Source organism: Temnothorax americanus, unplaced genomic scaffold, assembly GCF_048541705.1.
Source record: "Temnothorax americanus isolate GAGA-0224 unplaced genomic scaffold, ASM4854170v1 Scaffold9, whole genome shotgun sequence".
NCBI classification, from domain to species: domain Eukaryota; kingdom Metazoa; phylum Arthropoda; class Insecta; order Hymenoptera; family Formicidae; genus Temnothorax; species Temnothorax americanus.
This window is the reverse complement of record NW_027509812.1, coordinates 5,489,678-5,505,049: the sequence shown is the minus strand read 5'-3', so window position 1 is coordinate 5,505,049 and position 15,372 is coordinate 5,489,678. Positions and strand designations below refer to the sequence as shown.

The window sequence follows — 15,372 nt, the reverse complement described above, 5'->3', positions numbered from 1 at the left end:
CGTTACTCCCTCGCCCCGCGCTCTCGCTCCCGCTCCCGTATCGCATATATCGCGGAGTAAATACGCGAATCGCCGGGTCCGATTGTTCAGCTTGCGAAAAACTGTGATACAGCGAATGTCCGTTTAATTCGTGTGCTTCGCGGATATACGGATTGATATACGGATGCCGAGGTATGTCGCATTCGATGATATATAGTGACTCAATTTCTATTACATTCTTTTGGACGATTGATTTCGTTTTTCTCAAATTCTCAACTGTCAACTTGATTCGCGTCTCGCTCGCGTCGTGTCACGCGATTTCAGAATGAAGTGGCCGTGGTCCGTCGTTTTCTCGGGGAACACGGATAAAGAATAAAGAATACGAGTGGACCCTGAATCGAGTGACGCCGCGAGCCGTGACGTGTTTAAAGGCCTTTAACCGATGGTCCAATGAGAAAAATTCATTATCAAAAAAGAAATTCTCCCATTGGGCCATCCGACATAAGACTGATTGTAGAACCGGCCTTAAATGAACATTCGATGTATCGCAGTTTTCTGTAATCTGAATAATCGGACCTGGCGATTCGTATATAATTACTCCGCGATGCGATTCGCGAGCAACCGTCAGAAATCAGAACGGGCCGCGGGCGCCGCGGTAACGTGAGAAGTAGGAATAGAGAGGGGTAGGCTTTATATACGCATACCCGGAATACCGAACTAACCGATCGCGCACCGTGTGTAGTCACCTTATCCCCACTCTGTCCCCACTACCCGTGTTTACCGCGGCGCCTGTGGCCCGTTCTGACGTCGTTAGTCGTTCTGTTACTCCCGCACCCCGCGCTCCCGTATCGCATATATCGCGGAGTAAATACGCGAATCGCTGATCGCTGGGTCCGATTACTCCGATAGTTTAGCTTGCGAAAAACTGTGATAGAGCGAATGTTCGTTTAATTCGTGTGCCTCGCGGATATACGGATTGATATACGGATGCCGAGATTGCCGAGGTATGTCGCATTCGATAATTCGGACGATTGATTTCGCTTTTTTCAACCGTCAACTTGATTGCGTCTCGCGTCTCGCGTCTCGCTCGCGTCGTGTCACGCCGTTTTCGGAACACGGATAAAGAATACGAGTGGACCCTGAATCGAGTGACGCCGCGCCGCAAGCCGCGAGCCGCGACGTGTTTAATTAGCGACAATATCTATTAACGATTTTTGCATAAGTCGCGTAATCGCGTTCTCGCGACGGTTGCTCCTGGCGAGTGAAGTTGGCCGTGCGCGATTTACGAAATTCTTTCCGCCCGCGCCACCTTCGCTTGGCGCGGCGTGCGGCGTGCGGCGTGCGGCGTGCGGCGTCATGGGTGTCAAGCGGATCGTACAGTTTCGTACGTAGTTTCTCCGACCGCGACGTAATTCTTCCGTCGCCGTGTAATTAAGTGCGCGCCGCGTCGCGAGATTAATACCGGGAGTGCCGTGCTTTCAGTGTCGCGCGATCATAAGTGACGTCGTGACGATATCGTCGATTTTCGGCATTTTCGCTCGTGAACGTCGTCGCGTCGTGAGTCGTGAGTGAGTGCGACGATGGACCAACCCGACCAACGGAGGAGGATCGCGGAGAGGAGGAGGGGGCCTGGGAGGCATCGGGCGACAGCGGAGCAACCTTGAGGTGAGTGTCAGCCCTGATGTGACGGATGGCAAATTCCGCCAATTTCTCAAGCGCGACTTCGTCCATTGCACGATATACTCATTAACTCGTATATGATACCGTTTAACTCCGGCGCAATTTCGGAGTTCGATCTAGCTCCGGCATATGCAAGAAAGAGACATTGCGAACGTCGCGTCTCTCTTATTCGCACGGTCGTATAATATTACTTGCACTCGTTAATTATGCGAACGAGTTAATGCGGGAATATGGAACCGCTGGCGCGATAATTATTTACTTTCGAGTATTGATTATTATTTTAGACACGGCTTTAATGTAAAAATATTTTCTGTGTTACAGATCGACGCAGGGGATCAACAACTACTCCGCTGTTGCGCATCGGCCGGTGAGTTATTTTTTAATTTCAATGCGAGGCAATAGATTTGTAAAAATTTTTTTTTGCAAACGTGAATAAAATAAAAGATAATTGGCGTAACGTAACGTATATTACAAATGAACGAATTCATTATATTATAATCCTCTGCCGACTTTTTATTACACACAAGGTTACGCGTCTCAGTGATACAGTGATAGTGATACCTGAATGAGACTGACAAATGATACGTATATCTTTGATATGCTGTTAAGATATAACGATCTTAAAACCCATGTTGCTACTGTAACGCTACCGCGCAATTAATTTATAATTGGCACATTTTGCAATCTTAATTAAATCTATCGCCATTTGCGACGCTTCGTTATGATCGCCAGCATTTAAGGACCTTCGAGGACTCTTTATGTCGCGAGACTTTATTTTATATAAGCAAGGTGCACATCTGCACATCCGCAATTCTTGATTGTAATAATAATAAATTTAATAAGTCGTTATACTTGTAGTGATAACAAAACACATTCAGCCTATATATATGTAACTCGCTTATGCATGTAAATTACTTTGGCGCTCCTACGAACCAATTATTTTCTTATTAATTGGCCACTCAATTAATTTCATTATTCCAATCATACTAATACGTTATCGAAAAATCGAAAATATTATTTTAGAAACACGTTATGCATAAACTGATATAAAACATACTAAATTTCTCGAGAAATTAAATAAAAATTTTTATTTTACAAATAACTAATTCTAATTGCACTTAAGTCTGTTTCTTTATGTTGTCACCTCAATTATTACAAGATTTAAATAAAGAAATAAGATGTTTACATATGCTAAAAATTTCATGTAAAAGTTCAACAACTTTCAGAAGTTAATTTTACTTTCCAGAATGTAGATAATAAAATATTATTAAATAAATGGTAAAAGTAAACGCACACAATCTAATTGTGTAATTCCTTGCGCAGACGTACTAAATATTCATTTAATACGTCTGTATGCCATGTTATTACCATAAATTTTAAACGTTACGTATACCTACCTATGTATCTGAATATATTTATATATGTTGCATATATTATATATAAATTATGTGATTATGTGTTGACCACTAAAGCACCTGCGCTCAAAAAATTATTATCGATACCGATCTAATCGTTTATGAATTGCTATTTAAGACATATAGTTTGAGTATTTTATCTATAACATTTTTATTGAACACAATTTTTCAAATATTGCTTTTTTTTTAAATATAAATTGAACTAGTACGGCCAAGTTATCGTGATTTCCGTTAGATGTCAGCACGATTACCACATGTGCCACGTATCTTATGATTCGAAGAAACGATACAATTATACGAATTTTGTTAACAATTCTATTTCTTTACTTTTACCATTTATTTAACAATAATTTATTATCTGCATTCTGGAAATTGAAACTATAAAGTTGTTAAACTTTTACATGAAATTTTTAGCATATATAAACAACTTATTTCTTTATTTAAATCTTGTAATAATTGAGGTGACAACATATAAAGAAATAGCTAGACTTAAGTGCAAAATTTATACCAGAAATGTGAGCAGTCGGAATCGGGCGGATTAACGAGAAGCGATTGTGTTAATCTCAAGGTCGAATTGCCAGCTACAAAACAGCGAGACTCGTTACTTGCGGTCCATTAAGAACAGAAGGTCTTTACTGATGGCCTTTGCGATACGAATTCCGGAGGCCGTCAGCAAGTCGGCGAAGTCAGTTTAATCCCGCGAACGGTTTCCGCGCGCAGTTCAAGTAGCGAAGAAAGGGAAAGAAAGGTAAAGAAAGGGACCCAGTCGGGAGGAGAGACCGCCGACGATCTCTTTCTTTGCGTTTTCACATGGTCTCCGCTCACAGGGCCTCCCTTGGTCCCTTCCGCGATTCTTGTTCGCAAGGTATCCCAGTTCGTTTCCTCCTTTGTCCTCTTTCCATGGTACGTACCGCTGTGGTACGGTTTGCGCAGAGATCATACGGGGAGTGGTTGTCCTCCCACGACCCACGATCTCCTCCGATTCAAGTTTTCGTTCGGTTAGGTTAGAGGAGTCGACCGTCGCCCATTGCCCGTCACTATCCCCAGTTTCCGCGCCATTTCTCCGTAACGCGCGCCATTTCCTCCCTTTTCTTTCGCCCTTTACTCTTCGTCCTCCTGTCTGCTATCGATGTCCTCCTTCTCCCTTTTTCTCTCTCTCTCTCTCTTTCTCTCTTTCTCTCTCTCTCTATGTGTGCACCCTCGCTGTTTGTTCTCTATTTAGGTCGTTTGGCCCGCGCAAATACCACCTTCCGCCGTCGCCCACCATTCTCATGCCACGGACGCTCTTTTATACGCGAGACTGATGGCCCGGAGAAAATTTTCGAAACACTCGCACGGCTTGAGATTCTCCGACATCCATGTACCTCTGTTTACCTAATCCGTGCGAAATATGACCCTGTAATGTGCCTAATGTCCCATATAGCAAACGCTCTGTATGTATTGAATTAAGTAAGAGCAGTGTAATATGATGAAACTATGTCAAATGTGCTCATTTTAACGATATTTTTTATTAAACAATGCATGAAGTTTATATCAGTAGTAGTGAAAAGTAAAGAGCATTACGAATATTGCAAAAAAATGTTGCTGAACTTATCTCTTAAGAATAAATGAAGAATAAATCCATTGAAAAGTAATATAAAACTAATAAGGAAAAAGAGCATGAAAATTGTTTTACTTTTTAATGAAATATCTTATAACTAACTCGTTGTTACTTACAATTAGATAAATTATTAATATACAAAATAATAACTTTAAATAAAATAAAAAAAAAAATTAAATTATCGTATAATTCATCAGAGATAAATATTTCTTGATTGAAAATCTTTAAGATGGAAGGGTTTAAATTATAAGATAAAATCCCGATTAGATTGTATCTCGAAACGTTGTAGAATGATAAAGACTGTCAATCATGTTTTTGAGAGCAATTGAGAAAATCATTATGCGCAGACCCTGCCTGGTTAAGCGTCACGAACGATTTTCGTCCTAAAGATAACCTTACGATATTAACTCGGATATTAATCAATGCTCTCGATCAACTTGCTCGTGGATCGGTCTGTAATTTCGTGGTAAATGGCGATCATATGCCGGCAAATGGTGCAATGAACCTTTGGTGTCCGCTGCGACACGCCCATTTTAAATATGAATATATTTTCTTGTTCCGAACTTGATTTTAATGCACATTGTCAGTTTAACCCATTTTGCATCTATATAATAATTTTAAAATTTCAATACTTCATTTTACGATTAGTGTGTTCTGCATATAATTATCTAATGTTCTATTTAACTGTAAAATTATATTGTACATTAACTATAATTTATTTTAAGAGATATTTTTATATAAATAATAAATTTATTGTATAATCAATCTATAAACTTTGCTTGGATAATTCTTCTCATGTAAAAGAAAAAGACAGATTTTACCGAATAACGTTCCATAATTTTCTCCGATATTCTGTTTTGATATCTTTTCATCTATGAATATATATCAGTTAGTATTCCAAATATCTCATTGCTAGAGACACCGAAGCTCTTTAGATATTGGATCGGTCGATGGATCTATATGTTCGGTTCCAAGATGGGTTCAGAGTGTCTTGTAGATCTAGAGCACCTATGTCTATGTCGAGGAAGCGTTGACGGAAATAACGATGAAAATAAATATCAGAGCGGGCGTTTGAACTGACGAAAAGCCGGAGAAGGGTGGACGATCCGCGCTGACGTGGCACGTCGTCGTATGTCGATAGAAATGGAGACCTCGGGGTGTCTAGCTTCCGGCGAGAGAAATGGCTTTCTTCTCTCTCCCTCACTCGATCTTCGAGACGACGCCGACGAGTGACCGCCGAAGCGTTTCAATCCCTCGTCGGTTGGTCTGACAAGTATAGCTTTGGTATTGAATTAATGGCCTATCCGGATATATTCCGGAAGGAAGCTTCTTACAATATCCGCGAGCAGAACAGAAGAGTAATATTATATTTTTACATTAACGAAAATAAAAGAAATACATATTTTTGTATTGTGTACGATTAAATTAAAAGAAATCGTTATTTTATTTTATTTTAATTATAGCTTCGATAAAGCCCAAATATTTTATATAGACAATTGCAATATATTTACCGAGAGAGAGAGAGAGAGAGAGAGAGATTTTAAGAGATTTATCTAATAACATTCAAGACATAAAATAAGCAGATAATATTAAATTGAAGCTATAGGCTAAGTTAAATCATATTTTCTACTAGGATCTAAAATTGCTAATTTAATTCAGATTTATAACTATATTTGCAATTTCTTTTATTGTATAAGATTAACAAAAATATGTTCTTCTAATAATTAGTATTATATGTATACCGCTTAATATAAAGCAAAGATTAGTTTTCTTTCTGCGTCTCTTTCATTGATTGTTTCGGCAGTTCAGTAAAATCACGAACTTTTCGAGACGTCGTTAAGGAGCTACGTGCCTTGCCATTTCAGACGCCTAATTCTCCTTACGATCCTACACTATTTCCTAAACCGCAGTCGTTGGGCTCTCGAGACAATCGCGGGACGAGATTCTGCCGAATATCTGCGCCAAGTGAGGAAGCATGCAGCGCTAAAATTACGCCATTATCTCGCGAATACATGTTTTGTCATTGTGCGCATTATTATATATATTATTATTAATGTTTTATATAATTTTAGTCTATTGCATGTAAATTATTTTTAATGCCATCGTTTTTCTATAAGCAATTAGAGAGCATATATTTCTATACACAAAATATCTATTTTACAAAAAATTAATTTACGAAGATGAGACAAAGAAAGAGAGAGAGAGGAGAGAGAAAGAGAGAGAGAGAGAGAAGTAAATTATAAAAAATTAAAATTTTCTAAAAACATCACACGCAAAAGCGAAGTAGTAGTAGGTACATGCTCATGCATGTTCAATAACTGCTTATAATTCTATCTCCGACCATCAACATTTGCTACCAATTGGTGGACGATACATTCCTTGGTGGTGTAACTACACGCAACCAGCTTTCAGCGCATGCTGGTCTCTGTTATGATACTTAGAGGAAAAAGAGAGAGATAGAGAGAAAAAGAGGAGACATGTGGAATCCCTACTCTGAACGAAGACCCCACTTTGGGCCTGCTTTGGGCAACCAACAAGTCGGCCTTGAGCAGTCAGCCCCACTCCTGCCTGAATTCCCCATTATCATCGCCATAGTATCATGGCTGATGCCAAAGTTTCTTCACTAACCACTCATACATAGCCAATATTCTATTTTTGGGACTTACATAATATAATATAAACTCAAAAAAATTCTTGACTTGAATATTGTAAAATTACCAGGAGATTAGTGATTCATCAGATTTTTTTGTTAAGAATTCAATGGTGTAAAGACTCTATGCATTTAAAATGTTTTATTTTTATTGACGCCTTTTGTTATTGAATTATACTTACAGCGTAATTATCACCATTATCAACTAATATTACGATTATATAGACAATTTTAATGACACTAATGCACTTATTTTTCTCTTCACTAAAAAAATAATAAAAAGATAATTTTATAATAGATAAAAATAAGATCTATTAAATGTAATACTTTAACGCTTTTAATAATTTCGATAATAAATTCAATAATGAAAAGCATAATGCTTCCAATTCATTGGAATGTTTCGTTAAACCTATAATAAAGCATAGATCTGATTATATGTAAAATATTACATCGCGCTCTATTTCTTACATAATGCTGATTAATCCAGAATTTAATACATTTGATAATATTGTGCATATGATTGAAAATCTCTTTTATACTAGTTGCAAAAGTAATTGTACAATATTAGCCGCTGATATCTCATAAAAATCATTACAATATTAGTCAAATGTGAGATGAGTAGATAACCTTGTATTGAAGCAATAATTAAGCCAAATTGCATTTGTTTACTAAGGATTAGGAATTAGGAATCAAGTTAATTATTTTATTACACAATCGGAATATTTATTTGATCACCCGGTAGAAAAGCTGGATGCAGACTAGGCATATATATATATATATAGACATGTGCGGTATCTCTACTGCACGGCTAATGGGGTTTGAATGGCCGTGATAAAATGATATGGCTTCCGAATGTTGACTAAACTGCACCTATTGCAAGTGGAAAACCAACTAGAAAATAACAATACGCTTTGATATGCATGTTAATCATTTTTAATATAATATATATAGGTACTATACATACAGACAATTAACAAAATGAAATTTTAGTCATATGTTTTAAATCTTATAACATTTTTAAAAATATTTTTTAAATTTAATGTAGCCTTAAAAAACAAACATTCGCACAAATACATGAGCAAGTAAAGAAACGGAAATAAAAAAGCTGTTTAGCTATTATACTATTAAGTGTTAAATGCATCCTGATCGAATAAAAGCTCGATAGATGCTCACATATATTATCACATATATTATCATATCTATGTTTTTAAATTAAAAAGATGGCAATGAACAAGAAGTATAGTGGGTAAAAGAATGGAAAGGGAGCATGGAAGGTAATTGATCGACAAGGAAATGAATGGGAAAAGTATAAACATGAAAGAGAAGGATAGAAAGAAAAGAACACGATCACTCTCAAAGCACATCGCTGCTATTACGCGATGAATAGGTAATTTTATATGCTGATCGTCGATCGACGCATAACTCCAACGACCAATCGCGAATTAATCAGCGATCATCATCGTGGCAGGTGAGAGAATCGGGCTTTGAATCGGCACTTAGCCTCCATGTAGGATGAAGACCGCGTTCAAGGAGCTACGGCGGCGGGCGATTGGCGGAAGAACTAAGAAACAGAGAAAGAGAAGCGAGAAAGAGTGAAAAGAACTGTTGTGCTCCTCCTCTTTTAGGTAACGATTTCACTTTATCCAAACCGCAGGCAACTGTGTAACAAAGCACCGATTATATAACCAGTTATGATCGAGCTAACGATACAGAATCGTGCCTTTTGTCACGCGATACATGTTCGAGACTCATTCGTTCTTCGACAGTAATCTTAAACCGTATTAAAGATGAAATTGAGGTACTTTTTGAGCATGAAGTCATTTCTCATAATATTAGTGCTACTAAGAATATTTACAACTTGATAGACATTTTCTATTACTTTTTTGTATGACTATATTGATACAGCCTTTTATCTGTTTCCGCAGCTTCCTCTTTCTTTAGATATTTCGGAGTAAATGAATCACATGAGGAATATTTATTAGAGACAAAATGTTGAGCAAGTTACCGATAAAGTTTTACTCTTAACATTCATTTTTACCGTTTCGTACACAGTTCCAAAATAATATTGCAGGACATACCTTTCGCCGATTTATCCCTTCGATAGTATTACTTCCTACGCCTGAATACGAGCGTGTGGAATACGCGCAATCAGGACAGAGTAGATACTCATAAAGATGCAGATGATGGTAGATAATCCAGATCTATGGTTGCCCAGATGAATCACGTGTAGGATTAAGTTTGTGTTTTCTTCGGCGATGCTTGTTTCGTAGCTTGCCTTTCGTTCTTAAGGCAAGAGAGTATCGCAAGAAAAAAAGGGTCTGGCGAGAGAGCCGAGAAAGAGACGGAAGGAGTGTAAAGTTAACTTAAGTAAAGGAGAAGACGAAGGGGGACTTGGACAAGAGATGTATGCCGGTACGGTGAACCCTGCATGCACATCGCTGAGGGCAGAGCATGGGGGATAGGGGATGGGTCGAGTAGCGGGGGAAGATGGATGTTCTCGATCCGCAACTCCCCTCCAACTGTGCTGGAGCCTTCTACATCCTTGCTAGCCGTTCATCGCGGACCCTCCAAACTCAAGGAGCGGCAGCCATAATGCCTGAATGCACCACCATCCCTGCTTTCTCGATCTCAATCGCTTACATTCTCTCCTTGAAAACTCTCTCTCTCTCTCTCTCTCTCTCTCTCTCTCTCTCTCTCTCTCTCTTATTTCTCTTTTTTTTCTGTTTAATTTAAATTTTAATAAGACGTGACAAGTCTATTCTAATTTTGGGAACAGCATCTTACGTTGTTAAATTTGTAGTGTCAAATTATATACTCAACTTGAGTCATTTTTAACCATTTCTATAGGTCGCCACTTCTACTCAATATATCGTTAATTTAATCGAATCAATGGAGTTAAATAATACTGTTAAAATAATAAATTTCGATACACATTGGTAGTTAAAAATAACAAAGTATTATTTAACTCAATGTATTACAATAATTTAAATTTCATCCTTTAATATTTAATATAGTGTATCACCGTGTTATAAATGAGCCATGATAATACTAGAATAGTTTTCAAAGATTTTAATAAACAGAGATAGAAGCATTATACTTAATATAATTTAAAATATATTTTTAAAACACTATTGGCTTAAGTATATTTAGAGAGATCATTGTACTCAAGCAGTTTGTTAATAAAAACATTCTTTACTTTTGTACATAATATTTTTCTCATAATATATTTTCTATTTGAATTAGGTGCTACGTAAATTATTTGATCAAAATAATCAATATTTATTCCATGCGTTGTATTACTACTCAAATAAACGCATAAAAGAGTTTAATGAGATTTTAATGGCGTTAAATTTTCTTTTAATAGCTATATAAGAAAGGCGCGCGCGACTGAAATTCTAAATTCTGCGGTGTTTGAAATGGTCGTAAATTTGTTCAGGTCTTTAATTTTACGACCTGTGTGAATCCGTCATATATGAAGTGGTGGCGTTTGCACCCAGTAATACATCGACCCATCGCGCGAGACGGCTTCCAGTATTGTGACGTAGGTTTTATTGCCTCGTAAACCAACGGACCGGTAGTCAGCATTAGAAAATAACTCGGAAAATAACATAGTTCACCTGTCACTGATGTTGCGATCCCACCATAAAAATGTACTACACCCAAGTTGACACCTAAGCAATGGCTTTTTCGTACAACGAACTACTGAATACGTTCCAAGATAAATGTATATTGCTGTCGTATTACATTTGAGATTTTATCATTTTCAAAAGAAGAGCAATCTCTTAGAGATATATAACTTGCGAAATGCGTGTCAACTATTTCAAAGTTCTTGCACCGCGTATCCTTTTGTTTCTTATTCTTTCATTCTACTTTGCAGTCAAAATGCATATTAGGACTCCTAGAAATACAAAGGAAGTGCCGTCTATTCGCGATTAGCTCTAAGAAAGTTTGTAGAATTTGACGACCGAACTTTTCGCGTATTCAACAGGTCCGCCTCTTTGAATTTTCATAAAACCGGAAATTGTTCGCCATATCTAAAGAGAGTGACACCGCTACGGCGGATTATCTCGACCGCAGCTCCGCCAACTCCGTTTTCAACTGGCCCGGCGTAATGACGCTCTCGCAGCTCCCCGATTATACATAGAAAAGAAAGAGGACAGCGTACACGTAGGATAGCGTACATGCGAGGAGCGCATGAAGGATAAATGGGGAGTGGATAACGAAGGTACAAGAGTACGAGAACGAAGTGCCTCCCAACCCTTGTAACATAGCGCTTTAGGACTAAGGGAGCGCCGTGAGCGATATTCTGTCGGTCCAGCGCTTGTACGTAGGTTGCTTCGAAAACGAACGCGTATAGGGTGTTCTGAAATTATTCCATTATAATAGAACATCAATGAGTAGTGTTTCATGTGTTTCATAGGGGGTGGTTAAATATAAAACTAAAAAGAAACACGTGTGTCAACTTTTAAACAACAATTAATTCGTCAATTTCAAATGTTTCTCATTTAAGAATTATTGTTGTCGACATTTGATTTAGGATTTTTATTTTAGTTGAGTTCGGGAATATTGCTATTCAAGTTAACGACGCGAATTGTGAAACACCGTGTGGGTATATATGTATACAATATACACGATAGGTTTCTTGTATATGCAAATTAGCTAACGTTAGGTATGTATTCATAGGATCTTATCCGCATGCACGTGTAGAGGGTGAATGATCTTCCGGAGAAACCTCTCGCACGCGTAAAAGGAGAAGAAATTCAAATTTTCTAGGCTGGTTGCTTGCCGAGCTTTAATTTATGAGAGCCTCGTTCGCAAATATCCTGACGTTTCTCGAAATGCGAATATATTTATGAGAAGAACGTTAACGGCTCTCACGGCCCTTGCACCGAGCATGACGCGCACGAGGATACGTGCAGTAGGTGAATACTGACGAAATAAGCTATTTCCAATGCGCTTCCGATCGTGTTTCGCATAAACGTCGTATAATTGTCTCATTTACGTATATGACTGTAATAACGACGTACTTGTACATGTATTGAATTATCTCTTTATCATATCGTTTCTCGAGCGAGCTTCTCATTTTGAATAAGTATCTGAGGAAGATAAATTGATGAGTCAAGGGTAGCATGCAGTATGCGTAAAGATAACTAGATTAACGTGTCTCCCAATTATCGAGAAAACATAGTATGATATACAGTATTTTAATGCGACTGAATCAAAATTATAATCATTATCACCAAATGCTTATCGTATACATTTAAAATATTAATATCAGAAAGAAATATATCGTGTTCGTAAATATATTTATAAATTTGTAATGTATTTATAAATAACTTTTATAAATAAACAAGAAACGTACAAAGTATAACGCATGATTAAAATTGTAACAGAAAGAAAAACGAGATGATAGAGTCACTCTGAAATAAGCTGCTGTTTCTTGCGTGGGTTGTAATCTTCAAAACAGTATCTCCACTGTATGGACCGTGCGCATAAGAAAATGCCATATGTCAACGACACTAAAGGGACTGTTCTTTTGAAGCGATTGAATTAAGCAGCTATCAAATTGACATAAATCATTCAACTGATTATTTCAAAGAAATCTGGAAAAAAAGTTTGCCGTATTAAATTCATCATAAAAAATTTTATTACCACGAAAGAAATCTTCATTGACGATCCGAAATGCTTAACGCAGAAAAAAATTTTGAATTTTTTTACTTAAAGTTAAATATATCATGTCGCTTTTTCAGCACTGATTTTAATTTGTAACGCCTTATAAATTGTCGAGAAACTACAAGTCTTCTTTTTTCTTATCATCAGATCAGCCTATTTTCTACAACACTGTCGTAAACGTCCAGTGCCTTGGGCATGCTCATTGCTATTTCCTTCTTCTCTACATGCATGCGGTGATGACAATTACTAACGGACAAGATCTTGAACACGGGCGTACACGGCAACGTGATGCCGTGACAAAGCGTAAGGTTGGACTTAACCGACCATGGCGTGGCATGGGACAGCTAAGTGCGAGATACATCACGGCCACCTTACCAACTCCTCAGGTTCTCTCTTTCTCTCTCTCTCTCTTTCTCTTGTCCGCCGTTTCTCTTACTTTCTTTCGGTTTGGATAACGCCAACAACACCACCGTAGATAAAGGGCCTTCGGATCGTAAAGCACTCTCGTTAAGAATATGATCCGGGCTTACCTTCGACCAACGCGAACCAGGTACCAACACACCGGTGTGTCACCTCGCCAAGAACGGCGCGAGGGAACGCACCGGTTCGCCGTGAATTACGATCGCTACTGCCCCTCTTAGATATCGTGGTCGCGTATCCACCACCTTAATATAATCTCGCGCACCTCGTCAGTGTATAACGAACCGCACCATAAACAGCGTCAAGCGTTCACCTTCTTGCTGTACGTATAGCTAACGCCTCTATACGTTTTCGTGTCTGCCGTCGCAGACGGATGAGCCTGCTCCGCTCGATTTATCCTTGAGAACGACCATTGCGACTCGATTATTTATCAGGGAGAATTGCTTCAGGGTTGTTGATACACTCAGACGTGTTCACTGTGCGCCTCTGAGTGTAGTGCACTACTTTAAACTTTTGAATTTCGATCAGCGACAATACGCAGAGCGAACATTCTGTCCGCATCGTAAAGCCGCAGTTGACAAGAAAAATAGTTTAGTCGTCTCAATAGCTTTCTCATGTCACAATAATAAGATATGTCATCCTATCTATTTTAATTCTATGAATCAAAATCATTTCAATTCAACTTCGCGATATCTGGGTGACACTTAATATTGCACGGAAATATTTAGTGTAGAAATGTTTTAAAATACGCTCTACGACTTTACTTGCATTTACACTATCAGTAATCAGTAGTGGTTTGCATTTAATATTAATTAAACATATCTAGAAATAACGTAATTAGATAAACAGCGAATGTGCAGTATTCACGGAAGTTCATGGCAAGCTTAATTCTGAATACATATACCCGACGAAATATAAGTTTTATGACTAGTTGAGGCTGGTGTTACTTTATTGCAGATTTAATTAGGTAATTAGTTTAGGTTATAAATTTTACATTTTATGAGAATGTGGATACAAGATAAATATGCGCGAAAATATATGTGGCAATATAGTAAATTAATATTCCGGCATAAATGCGTGCCTTGAGCTCCGTAATAATTTATTAAAGCTCCATCATCGCTCGATGAAGGTCATAATTCTCATACCAGTTATTGATCTCTCCACATAGACTCGTGTGCGCGCTACATCGATATCTTAACCCGCTTTTTTCTTTACATATTACCTATGTAATTCTGCAATAAATTGATTATATTACTACTATAATTATTATACAAATTACCACATATTTTTGATAAAGCGCTCATTTTTAATAAGAGCGAAAGAAGCACACTACAATTTAAATTTAAAAATGTTGCCAAGAAATATTGTAATAAAATAAGTTGTATGCTGCATCAAGTTATCTGCTGAAAGAAAATAACACATTGTATTTTATATCTCTCAGGCGTCTCAACCGTAGCAAAATCGTTTCGCGCAGACTTTCCTAGAAGTGACAGTGACATATTTGTTTAGAGAATTTGTGCGGGACGCTACGTTCAAACACAAAAATAATTTTCGCGGTTTTGCGTTTTAAAGCGATAAAAATGGAAGAGCTGAGGGTAAACGACTGGCGACAAAACAAAATATAATAAAGCAAGGTCGCGTATCTCATCCCCCGTCCTCATTGGTGCATAACATTCGCCATAATCCCGCGGTCTCGAGATTTATAATCGCGTGGAGCAAATGCGTGCAGGAATGCCCGACGCTCTCGCACGAGAGCAGAGCTCGCCATGGTGACTTGAATTATTCATTCCGGAGCCGTTGCATTTTGTCGCCGGCACTGTATCAAGCGTCTGGCATCACACCAACCGCAAGACGCTCCCGTTGTTTCGCGTAATGCTAGCAATTAAATTCCACAGAAGATGTACCGAGCAGGGATAGTCGGTTCCTCTAATCTTAAAGATATCCGCAATATGATT

The 15,372-nt window shown here is 38.0% G+C and overlaps 1 protein-coding gene and 1 long non-coding RNA gene across 7 annotated transcripts in view; one reads left to right on the top strand and one right to left on the bottom strand.

Annotated features, from left to right (window-relative positions):
- The window catches only part of LOC143908202 (uncharacterized), a 371,145-nt gene that overhangs the window by 253,834 nt on the left and 101,939 nt on the right, over nt 1-15,372 (top strand). The window contains exon 5 of one of the 3 annotated variants that reach the window (XM_077425647.1): nt 1,981-2,026. The exons of the other annotated variants lie outside the window; for them this stretch is intronic. Coding sequence (XP_077281773.1) covers nt 1,981-2,026 — 46 coding nt within the window. The remainder of the gene's footprint in view (nt 1-1,980; nt 2,027-15,372) is intronic. 3 annotated transcript variants of the gene reach the window in all.
- Nucleotides 1-15,372, bottom strand: part of LOC143908208 (uncharacterized) — an 86,621-nt gene that overhangs the window by 56,395 nt on the left and 14,854 nt on the right. The window lies entirely within an intron of this gene.